This window comes from Schistocerca americana, chromosome 5 (genome assembly GCF_021461395.2).
Source record: "Schistocerca americana isolate TAMUIC-IGC-003095 chromosome 5, iqSchAmer2.1, whole genome shotgun sequence".
NCBI lineage: Eukaryota > Metazoa > Arthropoda > Insecta > Orthoptera > Acrididae > Schistocerca > Schistocerca americana.
This window is the reverse complement of record NC_060123.1, coordinates 389,724,536-389,746,446: the sequence shown is the minus strand read 5'-3', so window position 1 is coordinate 389,746,446 and position 21,911 is coordinate 389,724,536. Positions and strand designations below refer to the sequence as shown.

At 37.9% G+C, this 21,911-nt stretch overlaps 1 protein-coding gene across 1 annotated transcript in view; it reads right to left on the bottom strand.

The window, feature by feature from the left end:
* LOC124616182 (probable 39S ribosomal protein L24, mitochondrial) overlaps positions 1 to 21,911 on the bottom strand; it is a 53,618-nt gene that overhangs the window by 15,051 nt on the left and 16,656 nt on the right. The window contains exons 2-3 of the mRNA XM_047144474.1: positions 8,867 to 9,049; positions 6,591 to 6,793 (exon numbers count right to left, since the gene is read on the bottom strand). Coding sequence (XP_047000430.1) covers positions 6,591 to 6,793; positions 8,867 to 9,049 — 386 coding nt within the window. The remainder of the gene's footprint in view (positions 1 to 6,590; positions 6,794 to 8,866; positions 9,050 to 21,911) is intronic.

The window sequence follows — 21,911 nt, the reverse complement described above, 5'->3', positions numbered from 1 at the left end:
CAGGTGGGGTGTACAAAAAAGAAGAAGGAGGAATTTGAAGATGACATGCAAAAGCAGCTAAATGGAGGTAATCAGATTATAATAGGGGACCTCAATGCACATGTTGGCACAGACAGGAAAGGATTCGAGGAGATAATGGGACAAGAGGGCTGGGGGAACCGAAATAAAGAAGGAAAATTGTTGCTGGAATTCTGCAAGAGGAATGGGCTGGCGATCGCAAATTCCTGGTACAAGAAGAGAAGTAGCCACAAAATAACTTGGTACAGTGGAGACTGGTCCCAAACTTCAGTAGTAGACTATGTACTAGTGGATAGGCAGATGATGAGCAGCCTCACAGATGTTAAGGTCATTCCATCTGAGGCCTTAGACAGTGACCATTGGCTGTTGGTAGCCTGAGAGAGTAAAAAGATAGGAGGGCAACAGACATACAGGAGAAAAGGTTGAAGACATGGATGCTGAAAGAGGATGAACGGAGGACCCAGTACCAGACACTGATCAGGAAGAAGCTGCCAAAGGAAGATCAGAGAACAGTGGAAGAAGAATGGGGAGATTTTAAGAGGGCTCTAGTTGAGGCAGCCGAGACTGTGTGCGGAAGAACTAGCACAAAGAAGAGAAGTAAGGAAACCCCATGGTGGAACAACATATGTAAAGAGGCAGTACTTCGAAAGAACAAAGCCTTCAGAGAATGGTTCCAGACCCGAACAGAGGAAGCTAGGGTAAAATATAAGGGAAGCAAGAAAGCGGCACAGACCATAGTAAGGGCGGAGAAGAAGTGGATGGAAAAATGGACAAGAATGTTAGACGAGGACAGTGAAGGGAACAAAAAAGTACTTTACACCATGGTAAGAAATAAGAGGAACGACAGAAGCGAGTGCCTGAGGATCATGGATAATAATGGAAGAGTTGTGGAGGAAATGCATAAGCTCAAAAAGATTTGGAAGGAGTACTTTGAAGACCTGTTGAATGCCGTCAAGTGGGTAACTACCGTATTTACTCGAATCTAAGCCGCACTCGAATCTAAGCCGCACCTGAAAAATTAGACTCTAAATCAAGAAAAAAAAAATTTTCCCGAATCTAAGCCGCACCTGAAATTTGAGACTCGAAATTCAAGGGGAGAGAAAAGTTTTCGGCCGCACCTCCAAATCGAAACAAAGTTGGTCCATTGTAATATGAGACACAATTTAGGTCGAATGAATGACGAGACAGCTACAGTAGGCTCGAGTCGTAAGCTTAGCAGTTAAGCTTTACTAGGTAGCCATTGTTATGCGTCACGCGCTCCGTCTGTACATATACGGGCACCTTTCCTTTTTCACGTGCTTCGTCTGGTTTGAATTAATTGCTTATTTTGCTTTGATCTGGTAAGTGCCGTTCTGTTTGTTATAGGTGTTTGCGTCACTAAGCTGAAAATGCATTACTGTACTGTGTCATGAATTGTTTGTCGCATTCTGATAATGAGTGTTTACGGCCTGTCCCTGCTCGCGGCATGGCTTGTTTTCGTGCGCGCTACCGCCGCTTACAATTTAAAAAGAGAGGAATTGTTTCATTAGCAAAACAATGGCAAGAGACTGCTATTTGTTGTTACTTACACTGCTGCTTACTTTGATAATGATCAACAAGAACCAAATAATATACTGCTTTTGATAGAAGACGTTCTGAACGAGAGTTTAGCGAAAATTTTTCTCCGTTTGAAAATCTTTGCAGACGCCTCTTTAGTACATTACATTCTGCACAGAAATTAGTCATCTTAGATTTAAAAATCTAGTCAATTGTCGTGCTTCATTTCTGCCTGTATCACTATTAGGCATAAGAATAATACGAATATAAACATGACATAATATGTATATTCTTCTGCGTTTGCTGTTGTCTCACCCTAGTTTCGTAGTTTATTCGGCAGATAGGATTTAAATGAGATAGCAGCAAACACGCAAGAATACACGGCAAAATGTTTATATTCGTATTATTCTTATGGCGAAGAGAATACTGTATGTGATTCACAATTCATAAAAGTTCCTATTAGCAACCATCTCTTCTCACAGGTAGGAATAAATTCAAAACGTAGTGTTGGCCATATTGACAAACATCCCAAACAGTCTTGCCAGTCGGATTTTCGTACTACATTGAAATGCTGCTACATTCGAAGATGAACGATACGGAATTCGTATTTACTTCGTTGGATAATGTATAAAATGCAGTGGTCGAAACTCGGGGCGGAGAAGAAGGCTTGTCTTCCACCCTTTTTTTTTAAATTTATTTACTGACGCGGAGATTTTTGCGCCAGTATTTATCTTTGTGCTGCAAAGCATGCCTATGCAGCGCTACATATATTCGACGGCAGAAGTCATTTGTGGCGGCACCTACCAACATTTTTCAGAACTTCCGCTTACTTTGCACTCGATTCTAAGCCGCAGGCGGTTTTTTGGATTACAAAAACCGGAAAAAAGTGCGGCTTAGATTCGAGTAAATGCGGTAACAGCGATGGAGAGCCTAAGGCAGCAGACGATTATAATAGTGGGGAAATTGATGATCTAACTTGGAATGAAGTGGAAGAAGCCATAAAGAGGATGAAAAGGGGCAAGGCACCAGGTTGGGACGAAGTAACAGTGGATATGATACGAGCAGCAGGAGAAGTAGGGACCCAGTGGCTATACAGAGTTCTGAGGGTGGTGTGGAAGGAGAACAGAATTCCTGAGGATTGGAAGACAGGAATTATAGTCCCGATCTTCAAGAAAGGGGATAAAAGGAGATGTGAGAACTACAGAGGAATCACCCTGTTATGCCACTGTGGAAAAATCTATGAAAAGATCCTGGAGAAGAGAATAAGAAGCAGTATTGAAAGTAGACTGCAAGAGGAGCAGTATGGTTTCAGACCGGGAAGATCAACAACGGACCTCATATTTGCGGTAAGGCAACTGCAGGAAAGGCACTATGAGTACGGGAAGGACTTAATCATGGCCTTTTTAGATATTGAGAAGGCGTATGACAGTATCTATAGGGACAAGCTCTGGGATGTGCTGAACGCAAAAGGGATAGATGAAGAGATAACACGAAAAGTCAGAAAAATGTATGAGGGAAGTGAGAGTTGTGTGAAAGTGGGGAGGGAACGTACTGCATGGTTCAAGCTGGAAAATGGGCTGCGACAGGGAAGTGCACTTTCGCCTTTATTGTTTATTATTGTTATGGATGAAATCCTACAGCAAGTATCAGATGCAATTGGAGATCATAAAATGAAAGCAGTGCTTTTTGCCGATGACCTGATGTTATGGGGAAATTGCGAGAAGGAGGTGCAAGAGCAGTTAGATGTATGGGAGGCAATGGCAGCACAATATGGAATGCATTTCTCTGCAAAGAAAAGTGAAATAATTGTCACAACAAGGAAGAAGAATAGGCCAAATGTGGATATAACTTGTGGAGGGGAAAAACTACAAGTGGTAGAGAACTTCAAGTACCTGGGAAGCATGATTGAAAGTAAGGGGGGAAACGCAATGGAAATAAATGAAAGGTGCAGAAAAGCAGGGCAGTTCTTCAAATGCATTAGGGGGCTTATTTGGAGCAAGGAGGTGCCACAGAAATCCAAGGGAATTATATACCGAACCTACTTTGTCCCCATATTGGCATACGGAAGTGAGACATGGGTAATGCACAAAAACGACAAAAGTAGAATACAAGCTAGTGAAATGAAGTTCCAGAGGAGCAGGTTGAGTGTAACAAGACGAGACAGATTGCGAAATGTGTATGTGAGGGAAAGACTAAAGGAGGAACCAGTACAGGACAGGATAGAAAAATCAAGACTGCAGTGGTATGGACACATGAAGAGAATGGATGAGGGAAGAATTCCAAAGAGGATGTTTGATCTGCAACTGGAGGGGAAGAGGCCCAGGGGAAGACCAAGAGATAGATGGGTGAAGGGAGTGAAGGAATGTGTGACGAGAAGAGGAGGGAACTGGACGAAGGTGGAAGAGGGGGAATGGTGGAAAGACAGAACACGATGGAGTGGCTTGTGTTCCCGACAGACCCAGCCAGTGGCTGGAAACTGTCCAAGATGATGATGATGAAGAATGTGTACTGATGACCACTTACTTGAAGTGCAATGGATAGTTTTGTGAACAGATGGACGGAGTGGCCATGGGATCCCCAAAGGCTCCCGGGATCGCAAATCTTTTTGTGGAACAGATTGAGGTGGTGGTTCTTCCAACTGCTCATCACAAACTCATGCATTCTCAAGCAATTCTTCTGCTATGTCGCCAACACTTTTGTGGTACGAGAGCATGGAAGACAGGCACAGGATGCGTTTCTGGACCACCACAACAGCATTAATCATAACATTTCTTTCACTATGTTAATAGAGGAGAATGGTTTTCTTCCTTTCCTGGACATACTAATAAAAAAGCAGGAAGATGGTACGCTAGGCCATTCTGTACACAGGAGACACACAGACCTGTATGGGCATGCAATGAGCTACCATCATCCAGCACAAATAGTGCTGGCCACCATGAACATGGAGTGCCATTGTCTGCAATAAAGAAAGTGCCCCAGATGAACTACAACAACTGAAATAAGTATTCCACAAAAATGGGTACCACAATGCCCACAGATTAGTAGGGCATTCCAGAATAGACATGCTGGAAACTGGGAAGAGGAAGAGGAAGAGGAAGAGGAAGAAGAAGGCGATGACAAGAGACTCACTTTCCTACCATACCTGGAACTAGTCTCAGCCAAAATTGCTAGGCTACCCAAAAAATCTAACATAAAAAGGTCTTACGACCACTGCCAAACACAGAAGAGTGGTTTGATCTGTGAAAATCCCACTAAAAATGAATGTACCAGGAATATACTCCACTGCCTGCGAATCTGACAAACAGTTCATTGGATAAATGCAGTGCTGTGTTTTTAAATCCCGTGAGGAGCAGTTCAGACACGTGACTGGGACAGACATAAAGATCAGTGATAGCAGAGCATAACCTCAAGGAAGACTACACCTTTGACCTCCAGAACACCAAGGTGCTTTGCCAAGCAACCTGTTATTGGGACAGCATCCTAAGGGAATCCATTGAAATACAGTTTCACAACCATCTTGGCAACAGAGATGATGGACACCAACTAACTGTGATGTGGAATCTGCACGATTGGCAACAATATGAGAGTGCGACCAGCATCATCAAACTTGTAAGGCACAGCCAGAATGCACCCACAGACACACAAATGGAGCACTCGCTATTCCCATCACTACACCCTCATCCTCCAATTTCCTGCCGGCTGGGCAGTACACAGCCGCCCTTAGCCAGGTGGAGTGCCCTCCAATAATATTAATATTACAGCAACTGCATTGCAACATCATATAGTATATGATTAGAATCTACTCATCGAAACGTCATGGTATTTTAACACTGCTATCCGCTGGAAACACTGGAGCTTTTCACTGACAATACACACCAGGAGAGCCTACACTCACATATTCCTAATCTTATTTTTCCTTTCTTACATCCATTGTATCCTTCCTCTTTCCACACTCAATAGTCCCTTTGCTCAAACCCATCTCTCATTTCTATACTTCAATTGGGTTGCCCGATAAGTAGCAGAACCCAAGTAGCTAGTGGAGGAAGATATCTAACATTAATGTCATTAAGCAAACTGACGTTTTCTTGAATCCAATTTGGAATAACTCTGTATGAAAGATGAAAGTCATGAAATCAATGTAGCAACTCAAAAAGTGACGAGTTTAAAAATTTAGGTGTTGCTGCATAGTTATTTACTTACATTTTATGAATTTGGTGCATCATCATTTGTCTAAGCAGAGGAACATGTGGTGCAACATATCATTCACGTAGAGTGATGCGTAACCTTACCTGTAACTAGCTGAAGAATGATGATCATGATAAATGGAACAATTTATTAGTTAAACAGTTAAGAGTACAAAACTGTTTGGACATTTCTGTAATTCATTTTTGCATGGTGAAACAGATGGATGCCACCCGACTTGAAGGTAGGGCGGGGTTTGCCCTACTGTTGCAGGCTGTAATACCTGTGGGGCTTTGCGTTTGTTCCATGACTGGAACAATGAGGTGCACCACCAAGTGAGCAATGCACTGTGACAATGCTGACTGTGTCACAGCAAACGGAAGACAAAGCAAGAACTGTCAAAATGTCACTTGTTATTATAAAGACAGAGTGGAATGTACAAACTAAAACTTTACATATATGCAATCTTTCTCTACATAATTTTAACTGTATTTGGAGATGTAATCAAATTGTTCTTAAAAATAAGTAGTACTTTCCATTCATAGGAACTACTGCAGAGGTGGTGAAGTCCAAAGTTGTACCACTTGAACATTTCATTAACATGCTGAAGTTCAAAGTTGTAGGTAGAAACAATCAACATTAAAATATACAGGGGGACATTAACAAGAAAGTAGAAATCATCACAACAACTTTCCTGTGTCTACTTCTGTGATATCATCGATGGCTACACCACCACAGTACCTGCCACCATGAGGTCGCACAACACACGTCACACTCACCAACTGGCAATTTTTGTCCTTAAACATATTTTCAAAACAGAAAGACAGAGAAATAATATCATGTTTAGTACTTACAAATCTGATGGATCAACAAGAGCAACTTGATCTGTGACCAAAAGTGGGGCCTCTGACCGGATAACAACACCAGGAAAATCCTTTGATTTTCCAATGGTTCGCAAATGGCAGTTCATTCCCTCAACAATAACCCAATTACGTTCTTGTATTACTTGTGAAACAATGCCTTGCTTTCCCTTGTCTGGTCCCACAAGAATTTCGACCTGAAACAATTTCAGATACATATTATCAAATCAAAAATATTTTAGTTAAACAGACAAGTGAGAATAAAATGATAAGAAAACTGTAAATGGTATATTGTAAGGGTCTTAAATGGAAAACAACTGTGTCCTCTACCTCTCCCTATCTCCACATTGTATTACTGGAGGCTCATCTGCAACAAACTACCAATGGTGATCACAACACTCAACATTCTTCATTTGCATCCATCAGTAATAAACCTTTGCAAACAGTCAGTGTTACATTAAGAACATCATTTGCAACTGACTTTATGACAGAAAGACATCCATAGCATCAGGCAGAGCAGGCTCTCCTACTGTCACAGTGGTATAAAGGAACTAAAATTTCCATATACCAGGAATATATGGTTGAGACTGCAGGGGTACTGAAAGAGTGAAGTGATATCAACAAACGATAAAAACTGAAGTGCTATTTCATTCTGTACACAATGATCTACAAAAATAAAGAATCTCTGTGAGAGTATTAAACAACAACAGTCTCATGAGATAGTATCATATTAACTGTAGACAAAGTCAATAAGAATCAACACTTTCATTCTAGTCATCTTTAGGTTGGCGGCATTGATTATTGACCTCACCAGCCACTAAATGGCATCGTTCTTTTCACCTGTGCTAGGTTTCAGCATCATCACGTCAGTAAATTTGCACTAAAAAGTAACCATGGGCGCATCACCCTTTTTTTTGTACCAATGAAAAATTGTTCTATATTCCATTTAGTGTGGTCTGAAAGAGCACGAGCAGCTGAAATCCATAGACAACTTCCAGAATGATTTAGGGTCAATATTTACCACAGTAAAGAGTTTATCAGTGAATTGAGCACTTCAAGTGACTGAACAATCGTGAGGGACATGGAAAGAGTAAGACGTCCCATCAAATTCACCACTAATGCCAACACTGAGCAAGTGCATAATACTGAATAATGAACAAGTTGGTATGTGGGAAACCAAATTCACATTTATCGTGGTTCTGCTTATGACACAAACAATTACAGCATTAAAGTGCAAAAAGTCAAGACGGCCCCAAAACAACTCAATGAACAAATTTAATCAAACGAGAATCTGTCAGCAGTTACTCAGTAGTTGGACCATCATGATAATGAAGGTGAATATTTTTTGTATCATCGCTGGAGATGAAACATGGGCTCATTATTTTTAACCAGAGATCAAACACTGCACAAGGGCAAATTTGGAATATTAACTGGGGAAGGGGTAAACAGTAGATGACCAATGCTTTGCAACAAGCTAAAGCCTGCATTTTGAAATAAACACCTAACATGACTTCAAAAATTATAAACTACAAACTCTATTGTCAAACAATATTCTTGTTTTTACATAACAGTGCATGTTTTCACATAACTTGTCACCCCACACAAACTCCTGAGACTATGCATTTCAAGGTGTTGGAAGATCTGGGACACAGTCCCGATTTCACCTTGCCGGATGTCGATTTTCTTGGTCCACTTGAAGAGATAAAGGAAGTGGTGCGTACATTGCCTTCTGTTCAGCCAAAAAAAATTTTTCCCCTAAGGGTATTGTGCAGTGATAGATCAAGTGCATTGAAAAGTAGAGTGAAAGTGTTGGAAAATGATGTAACTGTAAATTCTGTGTTGTTTTCAATAAATTGAATGTGCACATACTTTTTGAATTCTCCATGTATATCAGCTAAAGCAATTTTAGAATAACTCCATTTTGTACTTCTTAAGTTCCCTGTAACTTTCAAAATGGCTACAATGTTGTGGCAGTATGAGAAACGTGTCTTCAGAACAAATATCTCTAAATGAGCAGAATTTTTTAAGGTTTACAATTACTCGTGTACATAAAAACATTAACAAATCCTGTTATTTATGCTATTTATTTATTATATGGAACATAGCTGTTACCCAAATAAAATAAAAAGCTGACAGTTTCAGCATATTAGGCTTTTAATGAATTCTTTATTTCTTCATTATATTATTCACTGTTTGTCAAAAAATGTTATATAGAAATTAGAAAAAGATTCCCTAACTTAACTCCCACAACTGAATAACATATTACTCACACGATCTCCTCTGAAGAAGCTCCATTCAAGTACAGGCTCTAAGAAAACTTTCTTCCTTTGCCGAGACATGTTCTGTTGTTCAAATTGACCAGTCCATGGTCGATTAGTAGTAAATCGATATTTCTTCTTTGCAACAGTCCTTGGCAGGTACTGAGGAAATCCCCGTGGTGTACGCCAATATACCTTTAAAAATGAATAGTTGTTTTATTAGAATATTTCATTTCCTTGAACCTCAGTTAACTGTAAACACTTCAGATTTCTCAGAATTGTAATATAGCAAGGAGGGTATCAAAAAATTTACACATTTCCATGGGTAATATCTAAACAAGGCATCTGGACAATGGATTGAAGTTTGTTGTTGGTACACCTAATGGTGCACACCAATATTTATATGTTCTAAAAAATAAATTAATGAAAAATCATAGTAATAATAAGGTAGAACAATACTTTAAGACACAATTGAAGCAAACCCTGTTAGGACCCATCAGCATAAATTACTTGTATAATATGTTTGTGAATTCACAAATGTGGTTATGTTCTCTCTCCTTCCTGCATTTCGGCAGAGCAAAAATAATTCTGGCCCTTTTGAAAAACCATAATGGAAGGAAGTTCTACCCATGAGCAAAGACTGTAACTCAGTCCACACAGAGAGTCACAAGATTTTTCCTTCACATAGACACCAATACGACTTCATAGAACATGGACAATTTATGTTTAAATGGTGAGGTTATCAACTAGATTGAATACTGGTAACTGCAGGTCAAACCCCCTTATATCTGTTACATCATGAAGAGCTGCTGTCAGCAGGTTGGAAGCAGACCACAGCTTCAGCAAGTGGGGTGGTTATGGACTGGATGCACATTCATCTAAGTCCCTCACAGTGCACTGTGACAATGATTTTCAGTTGATCCAGAATCCAGTCAGGATGGGATAGATTCTCAATCGAATTGTAGTAGACGCACTCAGTCTCCTCTTTTAAGACATTCTGACTTAGGCACTTTAAGATAAGTACCTGAGGCTTTTGCCTTCAGAACTCCAAAATATGGTAAAAACAGCTTCTTGTCAAATATAAGACACCGAAATCTGATTACATCATTCACCTTCACAACAGTGTCTTTCATGAACAGTATTGGTGGGTAGTAAATGCTCCTTGTACAGTTTTCTCCAGGAAAAAAATTGTGCATCACTAATTTTCCATCCTCTTGACAGTCAACAATGACTATCCTTTTCCTATTGCAGAGTCCATCAATAAGAAAGTCTGACTTGGTCTGTGATACACAGATACTATTGACTTACAGCTAGTTCCAATTAGCCAGATAAATGCAGTTTAGAGACTGCGTTGGCAACTGAAAAACAACCTATTTTATGAGATTCAACTGGTAATGCATCACATCTTGGTCCTGGATGAGCACGTAACACCAGATGAAAAGTATCTCACAAAAATCATTTGGTTATCCAAAACAAGCACATCTTCAGCAAGATGTCAAGATGTGTTGTATGGTAAAAGAACAGCTCTTTCAGGTAAGCCTTTCCCCTCCACATAAACATGTACATGGCAAGAACAAACACAGAACAGGCCCCATCTCTGACTATAGTATTGTCCATCTAGGCATCTTTCTGTTACATGTAATAAAGTGGTAATGTCATCAATCCTCTGGATGCACATTGTAAAGGGACACCCTCCTCTAGAATTACTTTTCCTCAACAGCAGTAGTCGATACCAGAAGTAATTTTTGAATAGGTCAATATTGTCTCAGCTGTTTTTCTAAAAAATTATATATGGTTTTGTACACAATGTGTTATATTACAAGCTCAAATCTATAAAAAGAAATTACTTTATTTTCTTTGTTACAATCAATATGTACTATCTCTGAATGTACAATTCAAATTATTGTTTTTAGAAACATTTGAAATTACAAAATATTTGGCACTTAAAATTTCTCTTATTAATTACACAATTTGGTGCTATTTCTCATGTTTACTTCTGGATTCATTTACAAAATAATAATATAAATTAATAGAAATTCATTTGTCAAAAAATATGTAAATCCTTTGGAATATTCTTAGACTGTGCTACTGCAGAGTGAAGTAGTAGTGGGCATGCCTCTGATGTGATCGAACATGATTTTGTATTTTGGAAGAACAATGTAATTTCGGATCGAATGAAAGAGGACTTTACAACTACAACCAGGGACATCAAAAAGGAAAGGTAAGTACAAACTATTTGTGAAGTTAATTTGTTTGTGGACTCGTGCTTGTTAACAAAATGAATAGAGACGAGGGTAGGAGCGGGGTAGAAGTGAAAGCTGTATGATCCAGTCAGGACATGTCTGGGCCGAGTGAAATTGTAGTCAGCAAAGAAACAGTACAAAATGATATTTTGCAATTCATTTTGGCAAAGATAGAAGAAATGAAGACAGATAACAATAGTAAATTAGACTAAGTACAAGATCAAATGGACCAACTTAGTAATCAAGTTTCAGAACTAAAAAATGGGTTGTCACAGGGGTTAAAAAGTGTCAATGAAAAAGTTACTGTGTTAGAAAATAAATTTATTGTTTTGGAAAATGAATACATAGTTGAATCAGTGAGACAGTCGAAGAATGTTGTTGATGTCAGAGTTGAATGGAAAGCCGTAGTGGAAATAATGGAACAAAAAATCGCCAGTTTAAATCAAAAAATTTTTAATTTTGAAAACAATATGCAAACTAATTTAACTGTTTTAGATCAAAAAATTTCAACAGTTCAAGAAAATTGCATTCACAAAAATCTGTGTGCAAACAATGGTATTGCATGGTCAAACACTCCTGTCAAAGGTTTTCCAGCAGACAATTTACATCCAGTGGATTTTCTGCATCACTGTAGAGAGAGTTTTGTGCCGTGCATGAATCACATTCACAAAATTAAATTTGTTAAAATATGTCTTCAAGGTGAAGCTCTATCATGAGTAAATTTAAATTTAAGACAAGGGGGAGAAAGTTTTGAGAAAGGTTTTTTAAATAAATTTTGTTCGGAAGCTGAGCAGGGGAGAATTAAAAGTGAAGCTTTGAATGGTTCTAATTATAGGAATAGGGACAGTACTTTGAAAGATTTTGTAAGAAATAACTTAAAAAATTAACACACCTTGACAAACCACTTGACAAAATGACAATGATTGATGTACTTAAAGAAGATAACCAGAAAGGTTGCAGTGCGATTTAGTACACAGAACTGATGATTGTCTTGAACAATTTTTACAATATGTTGACATGCTGCATAGGGCAGTAGAAAGAAGTATGTACCATAATAATCGGAGTGATAGAAATCACAATGGGAGTAATTACAGAAACAGAGATAATGATAACTTTTATCAGGATCAGAGTGTAAATAGAGAGAGAAATTTTGAACATCAACAGGATAGGAATAATTGGGATAACCAAGGGCATTTTAATAGAAGTAACAATTATAGAAGTAACTACTCAGGAAATGGCAAATTGCCTCAGGTCCACAGTTTTTGGGCAAGAAAACACAATAAGCACAGACCCCCAAGCTACACCTGCCATTAAACAATGATAACAGTGTCAGTGACCTGGCACATGTATCTGAAATTGAACAGGAGGAATATCAGATACCTAATTTATGTTTTGAGCAAAAGTTTTGGGATACTATGTTTAATTCTAGTGATGTAGGTACTAATCACAAACCAGAATGTGAGAGTAGTGAGAATTTTGATGTAATATGTACTAATGATTTCTTCTCTTGGTCATTAAACAGTGTTATTGGTGTATGTAAATCAGGTGATGTCTGTTTGGATCTGAACTAGGTGATATTTTTCATGTAGATGTGATTAAGAGCTGTGAAATAACTGAGGTAAGTGACTTTGATGGAGATGAGACTTTTGTTAGTGGTGTTGTTGATGAGGATATCATCATCATCATCATCATCATCATGTATTTGTGCAGTTTAAGAATAATGAAGTTTCAGAGTTATTTGTGAATGATATTGACAACACAGGTAATGTAAGTGATTTATATGATGATGTAAAGTGAGAGTCATGGAAGATCACTCCAGTCAAAACAGTTTTTCATTAATGTCATGCAGAGCAATGTTACAAATAGTAAAGGCGAGTTATCTGTGAGCCTACAGAATAAAGGTGAAAACATTTTGAAGTTTGGGACCAGATTGTTGATAACATAGATAAATGTGCGTTCTGGAATAAGTTAGATATGTTTAGTCAGAATCTGTATCCAAATAGGTGGAATGAAGTGAAAGAAGATCTAAGCAGAAAGTGTAATTTTGACAGAAATGTATTTTGTGTTCCTTCTGTAACAAGTGATGTTAGTTGTGCCGTGAATTCCACTGATTGTGTTCAGTCTTTATCTGACAACATGAGTACCAAAGTAATGCTATGATACCAGTGAAGTTGATAAAACCCTATAAAGACAGTGTGGATGTAGCATTTGATGAAATTCAGTGATCTTTTGCATAAAGTGTCTGACAACAGAGAAGATGATTCATATTTTGGGTGTCCTTATATAAAAATTAAGATTTATCAGTGGGAAGGTGACTGCTGATACATGGATAGCCTGATTTGTGATCTGAACAATTTAGAGACAATATCAAGTGTAGTAAGAAATTTGTGGAAATGCCCACTGAACACATAAAGATAATACGAGCTACTGGTAAGCAAAGCAAATTGGTAAAATCTCAGGTACAGTTAACTTTTAGTATAGAAGACAAGTCCTTTGAACATGGATGCATAATGTTCCCTAATCTAGAAGAAAATATACACTAAGTTTGCAGATCCATATGACTATATAATTGTGTTTTGCTTGTCAGGAATGTCATAAGAAAGATAATGCGATTTGTTAAGTTCTCTTTTATCTATTGACTGAGTTTAAATCTATGACACACTGTATTTGCAGATTCATATGACTACATAACTGTGTTTTGTTTGTCAGGAATTTAGTATGTAAGGTCATGTGATTTCTAAATTTCTCTCTTATCTAGGGGACTCAGTTTAAATCTATGATACATTATATTTGCATACAACTATATAATGATGTTTTGTAATAGATTTGTGATTTAGAATTTGATTCATATATGCTATGAGACTATGAGTAGATCCTTTTACAATTTTGAAATGGGACAATGCCGTTAAATATCTAGTAATAAATTTTCATATTTTGTCCTGTAAAAATTAGGAATAGTATCTTAGTATATCTGTGTGAATCACCTTACTGGTTCATTTTTTTCCATTGCATTTTGTTTATTAAAGTTTAATATATGAATGCTTTTTAATCCAGTCTGATGTAAACCCTATATACGAGCATATGCCATGTGATGCGAGGAAGGTACTGAACAGCATTTTTAGAACACAAAACAATGTTTCAGGATTTTATGTGAATGTCAGACAGGAAGTTACCTATCCCTTGGACCGTGTGACAAGAAATCTAGGCAGGAAACTGAAAGATGTGGGTGGATCCACTCCTACACTGCTGTATGGCTGTACCCTGCTGGTCCAGTCGACTTACAAGAGATCTTAGATGCTGGGTAATGTACTCAAACATCTGTCAACTACATCAGTGATGTGACTGAGATTTGTAAATTGTTGGTCAATAAATTATCCTATATGAAGAATTCATGGAACTATTTGTTTAGAAAAAAATCATCACTGGTATGGACAGTGTTATTCCACATAGATGTATGATTTTTCAAGTAGGGGTATGAACTTCCCAATACAGTATGTGACTTTAAATTAGTACGTGTCTTTTTTTATCAACTGTAAATGTATCTTTTAGGTTAGTTTGTGTGAACAATTAGGAAATAGTATGGAAGACATTTACGAGTATAGACAGTATAACAAGATGTATACAGTTCTGCTTTCACACACTGATTTTGGTCCTCAAGCTAGTCAATTGTCATCATTCAAAGATATTTATGACTCTGATTACCTGTATTTATCCTGAGTACGGTAATATTGTATCTCATTGGAACTTGAGTTGTGGGTAAACTCATGCTTAATACTCGTTTTGGGTACCCCTGGTCATCGCGACTGTGTGTGTGAACTCGAGGAAAGCATGCAACTATTGATTGAGGCTAGATGCTTCCTATAATTATTCTTTACATATGGTTGAACTTATTAATATATGATTGTGAACTTTATTCATTTTGTTGTGTCGAAACATTTTTGTTGATCTGTACCCAGTGTGGTTTGGATTCATGGGTCGGTCCCCACATCGTAAGTTTAGGTCATAATATTTTCTCATTATTTTGCCCTTTCATGAGTCAACTTATCCTTGCATACTCTGGTTGATATGGCTGACTAATTTTGTACTATGTTTTTATGCATGATTGATTATGTTCTTCTAGCTTGTACCCATTGTCGTGGGTTTTTTGAGTCGGCTCACTCGCCGTACATTTAGGCTCTACATTTTTTTCTTCTCTTTTGAAGACTTTGAAGGTGTAACTTTATAGACGTAAACTTGCAATCTGTAATTCTAGTAATTTACATTGTCTCTGCACTTATTTCTATAGTTTAGTGCTGTAGTTTTGACTTTGACTTGTTTGTCTTGTGACGGAATGTTCCACAGATCTGAAAATCTGAATGCCATGTCCTGATATATGTATAAATTATGACTTTTATAGTAGTTATTTTTCTAATTTTTTCTGAAATATGATATGTATCAGATACTTCTACACATCTGTATTCTATATTTTGGCGTCATTTTGTACACCGTTTGGCAAACTTTATAGTAGGCCACAAAATAGTGTAAACACAATGTCTCCAAATTTTTTGAGGGAGATATTGTAAAGGGACACCCTCCTCTAGCATTATTTTTCCTCAACAGAAGTAGTCGATACCACAACTAATTTTCTAATTTTGAACAGGTCAATATTGCCGCAGCTGTTTTCCTAAAAAAAATTACGTATGATTTTGTATACAATGTGTTATACTACAAGCTAAAATCTATAAAAAGAAATTACTTTATTTTATTTGTTACACATCCTTTGGAATATTGTTACACTGTGTTACTGCTGAGTGAAGTACTAGTGAGCATGCCTCTGATGTGATCGAATGTGATTTTGTATTTTGGAAGAACAATGTAATTTTGGCTTTGTTAATGTAAAAATTCAAAAGACAGTGTGATACAATAAATTATCATGAAAACTAAAATACAGCACAGCTATTCTTCAAAGTTATGTTAGTTGTAACCATGAGAACCTAAAATGTCAAAAATTTCAACTTCAAGAATCAGCCCCTAGACTTGAAGAACTGGAGCTAACTACAAAAAAAGAAGATAAGTAAAAAGTTTATTGTAAATCTTACTCATCTTGTATTTCTGAAAAAAGATACTTTACCATTGACAACAGTAGCGACATCAACAAATAGTGGGAGGGTGGAAATAACAACTTAATCTTTGGTCCTTTTTTCCAGTAATAAGTGGCTTCAATTTGCATCCTTCAGTTGAGGCTGATGCCCAGTAGCAAGCACTTCAGTCAATGAGGCTGAAGTTTGTGTGGACATGCACTTCCAGTATAGTCCACTTTCATCTACATCTACACGCACACACACCACAAGCCACCATACAGTTCATGTTAGAGCGTACCTTGTAACACAGCCAGTCATTCCCTTTCCTGTTCCCCTTGTGAATGGAACAAGGGAAAACAACTGCCTACATGCACCTGCACAAGCCCAGATTTCTATTGTTTTGTCTTTGCAGTCCTTAAGAAAATGTGCACTGGTTGCAGTAGGTTCATTTTGCAGTCTGTCGCAAATACCTATTCTCTAAACTTTCTCAGTAGTGTTTGGAAAAAAGAACATTGTCTTCTCTATAGGGATTTCCATTTGAGTTCATGGAGCATTCCATAATGCTCACATGTTGAGTAAACATACGGGTCACAAATCTAGCAGCACACCTCTGAATTGCTTCAATGTCTTACTTTTATCTGACCTGGTAGGGATCTCAAGTAATCAAGCAGGCACAAGAACTGGTCACATCAGTGTTCTGTATGAACACAGATGAGCTACTCTTTCCTAGACTTCTCACAATAACTAAAGTCAATCATTCATCATCCATATAATGAACCTTACATGATCATCCCTTTCATGTTTCTTTACAGTGTTAAGCCAAAATATTTAATCACCATGGCTGTATCAAGCAATCCACCATTAATACTGTATTCCAACATTAGAGGATTGTTGTTTCTACTCGTCTGCATCAGTGGTGGATACATATGGGGGTCACGTGTGCGCGCACCGCCTCCGCCAGTTAGTCCGCACACTATTCATTCATTTCTTTCGTCGGTTGACTCAACTGAATCGAGTTATTGAGTAGTTGTACTTTCTTATGTAGCACGCGTGTCCGCATCATCGTATTTGATGATGTAATTAGCCAGTTTGCCAGGAAGAATAGACGCGTAGAAGTCATCATTTAAGGAAGAGAACCACAACTGTAACTTTTTTATTTCATAAGATGGCATTGTCTTGTATATGTGTTTAATCAGTTAAAATTTTTTTTTTTTTTTTTTTTTTAAACTTTGCATGTGACTTGATTAATTTTTATTACAGTAAAAGTAAAGGTAGCTCAAGATATCTTGAGCACCCCCTCCTTGACGTTTTTCTGTATCTGCCACTTGTCTGCATTTACATTTTTCCACATTCAGTTCAAGCAGCCGTTCATCACAGCAAACAGAAATTCTGTCCAAGCCATCCTTTATTCTCCTACATTCACTCAAGGACGATATGTTTTACACACTACAGAATAATCAGCAAAAAGTTCCAAACTGCTGTTCACCATTCAGGGAGAAAATTATTCTGTTCAATGCAACTGAAGAATTCATCATCAAAAGTAGCATTAGCTACATCTTTGTCCACATTAATTTTCTGGACGTGAATGGTAATTGCTTGACTCATGCAGCAATATTAGAACAAGTCAGCAACCAAGATGAAGTGTTGAATTTTCCATCAATCTTCAGAATTTCACGCAACTCTCCTGCCAATAACATCAAACCTGATACAGGAACTCCTTCCCTCTTCTGCTGGAATCACAGGTGCACTACTTCACTTACTTTCAATTTGAAGGTATTTACACTTTGAAAGTCAGGCTTGGTTGTCATTTTTGAACACAAAATTTAACAGTTTTTCTTGTTGTTTCTTTAGCGTTTCTCGCTGTTTCTGTACCTATCCTATAATCATGAGGAAGTTTTACCACAGATTCTCTCTTTGCTAACTTATCAATAATGCCAATTACTTATTGATCAGTAGAACCACAATAGAGCATTTACTTGTGATCTTCCCTGCGCATGTAAACATTGATCTACATCTACATCTATACTCTGCAAACCACTGTGAGGTGCATGGCAGTACCAGTTATTAGGGTTTCTTCCTTTTCTATTCATGTATATAGTGGGGGAAGAATGATTGTTTGAATGCCTCTGTGTGTGTGCAGTAATTACTCTAATCTTCACAATTCCTATGTGAACGATATGTACGGGGTTGTAGGATATTCCTACAGTAATCATCTAAAGCTGGTTCTTGAAACTTTGTTAAAAGACATTCTCAGGATAATTTACATTTATCTTCAAGAGCCTTCCAGTTCATTCCTTCAGTATCTATGTGACATCCTCCCACATATTAAACTTGTGACCGTTCGTGCTGCCCTTCTCTGTATACGTTCAATATCCTGTGTTAGTCCTATCTGGTACAGATCCCACACATTTGAGCAATATTCTAGAACTGGTCACACGACTGATTTGTAAGCAAGCTCCTTTATAGATTGACTGCATTTCCCCAGTATTCTACCAACAAACCAAAGTCTGCCACCTGCTTTACCCATGACTGAACCTATGTGATAATTCCATTTCATACCCCTATAAAGTGTTACATCCTGATATTTATACGAGTTGACCGATTCTAACAGTGACTCACTGATATCATAGTCAAAGGATACTACGATTTTTCATTTTGTGAAATGCAAAATTTTACATCTCTGAACATTTAAAGCAAGTTGCCAATTTTGCACTACTTTGAAATCTTATCAAGATCTGACTGAATATTTATGCAGCTTCTTTCAGATAGTACTTCATTACAGATACCTGCATCATCTGCCAAAAGCCAGATTTTATTATTAATATTGTTTGCAAGGCCATTAATATGAGCAGCAAGGTTCCCAACACATTTCCCTGGGGCATACCAAAATTCACTTCTACATCTGGTTATGATTCTCCATCCGAGATAACATGTTGCATCCTCCCTACCAAGAAGTCCTCAATCCAGTCACAAATTTCACTTGATATACCATATGATCATACTTTTGACAATAAGCATAGGTGTAGTACTGAGCCAAACACTTTTTGGAGACCAAGAAATACAGCATCTACCTGACTGCCTTGACCCAAAACTTTCAGTATGTCATGTGAGAAAAGTGCATTGAGTTTCAAGTGATCGATGTATGCGAAATCCAGGCTGGTTGGCATTGAGGAGGTCGTTCTGTTTAAGATACCTCATTATCTTTGAGCTCAGAATGTGTTCGAAGACTCTACAACAAATTGACATCAAAAATATTGGATGATAGTTTTGTGGGTCACTTCTACTGCACTTGTAGACAGGTGTGATCTGTGCCTTTTTTTCAAGAACTAGGTGTGGTTTTTTGTTTGAGGTATCTATGACAGATTATAGTTAGAAGAGGGGCTAACTCAACTGCAAATTCATTATAGAATCTGACAGGGATGATTCCATTCGATCCTGGAGCTTCATTCAATTTTAATTACTTCAGCTGTTTTTCAATACCTCTGACTAATACTTATTTCATTCATCTTTTCAGTGGTATGAGGATTAAATTGGGGCAATTCTCCTAGGTTTTCCTTTATAAAAGAACATTTGTGAATGGAATTAAGCATTTCAGCTTTTGCTTTCCTACCCTCATTCATTATGGACGGGACACTAACTTTGGTGCCACTAACATCCTTTACATACAACCAGAATTTCCTTGGGTTCTGTGAAAGATCACTTGACAATATTCTGCTTCAGCAGTCACTGAATACATCACACATTGCTCTCTTGACAGCCAAATGCAATTCAGTCAGCATTTCTCTATCTACTGGGCTACGTTTTGATTTATACCTATCATGCAGTAATCACTGTTTCTTCAGAAGCTTCTTTACAGTAACTGTATACCATGGAGATTCCCTCCCATTATGAACTGTTGTATCCAGTGCATCATCAACTGTTCATTTAAACTCATGCCAGAGTTCCTCTACATGCTTCTTCCTGCCCTGAAAGTTTCAAGCTCTTCATTGAGATATGATTATCGATTTTTTATATAGTTTACTGAACATATTTACCTTTCTGCTAGTTTTAGTTGTCCACTGTACTTTGGTAATCATGGTCACTGACACCAGTTTCGATGTGGATATTATCAAAGAGGTGAGGTCTATTTGTTGCCATTAGATCCAATACATATGTTTAGCGACACCAAGGAAAGTACTCATGGTCAATATCCATTTTTAAAAACTGTTATTGAGATGTGTCAGTACAATCAACAATGGATCCTCTTGGTGATTTTCAACAATATATTTCATTTCTCATTTTGTCAACACAGAGTAAGAAATCTGAAAGGAACCATCCCAGAAGAAAATCATTTTATTCTGCTGTCAGCTTTAAGTGAGTTGAAAATTATTCACCTACACCCCCTGTGGAAAGGGCTAAGTGAACATACAGATAGGAAATCAGCTATGGACATGTCACAAGGATAGAATCTTGGCATTTATCTCTGTTCATTACCTACATAAACAATTTAGGAGACAATCTGAGCAGCCATCTTAGGTTGTTTGCAGATGATTCTGTCATTTATTTCCTAGTGAAGTCTCCCCCTCCCCCTCCCCCTCTCCCTCTCTTCCAACAAGTGTGAAACTATAAATGCTTATGTTTATGGTACTACCATGAGAAACACTTTCCTTTTCAAATCTGGAGAGTCTGCAATTCAGGGAAAATGTATGACAGTTTCTTCCTGAATGTTCCACTGATGGAGCTGTTCGAGGTTTATATAGCCCCAATTGATATCACAGGCCCTCATAATGTCGAAATACACCAATGCTGAGTTTCTTGCACATGAAAGTCCACTGTATAGCCACCTCCAGCCAGGTGTGACTGCAATCCATTGAGTACTTACTGATCAGAATACATTTAACTAACTTAACAGTGTCTATGAAAAAAGCTTTCAAAATGGAATCTTAGCACGGCTAAGGGGATGCTGTACAGCAAACTGACTGTATTTGAACACTGCAACAACATCCAGGAGGGGATGGATAACATTATAAATGTGGTTCACCTCATCATTTATCACTTCCACTACCATCAGCCACATACATAAACATCCTTTTCCCTGGTGGAGTTTGAGAGCCACTCAGCCACCAGGGACAGGCTCACTACTCTGCCATGATTCAAATGCCTCCTATACGCAGAGAACCTTCCAGTGTTTTGGGTCGTGTGGACAAAGGTGCAATGAACCAATGACCAGGGTTACGAAAGGTTGTGACAAGTATTCCCAAACTATTTCACTAACTCAACACAAATGCAGAAAGCTGATTGAAAGATTTCAGATAAAAAGAGTTGCACACTTATAGCAACTGTACTGGAAGACATATCACAAACTACTATCCAGAAGCAATGAGATTTTGGTACAGCATACAGCCAACACTACCCCCGCTGTCTGACTGGACTCAACATCATGCCACCATTATGTGACTGTGGAGAGGGATGGACCAGACTCAAGATCCAACAATTTTAAGCCCTATTACTGTTTGTTTCCCAATAGGGAAATTGATTTAACACTTATGAGACTTGTGTACCATGCCCAGTCAGGACTACATCAAGTACTCGTATGACATGCTCATTCAGCTTGTCGATGAAACAAAAGACATTGCTCTACAATTTTGTAGTATAATATGGCAAACAGGACAATTTCCTAACTCTTTGGAGGAGACAATTATACTACTCCTCCTCAAACCTGTAAGGATCAAATGTGCCCCAGTAATTACAAAAGTGTTGCCTTAATGAGCTATG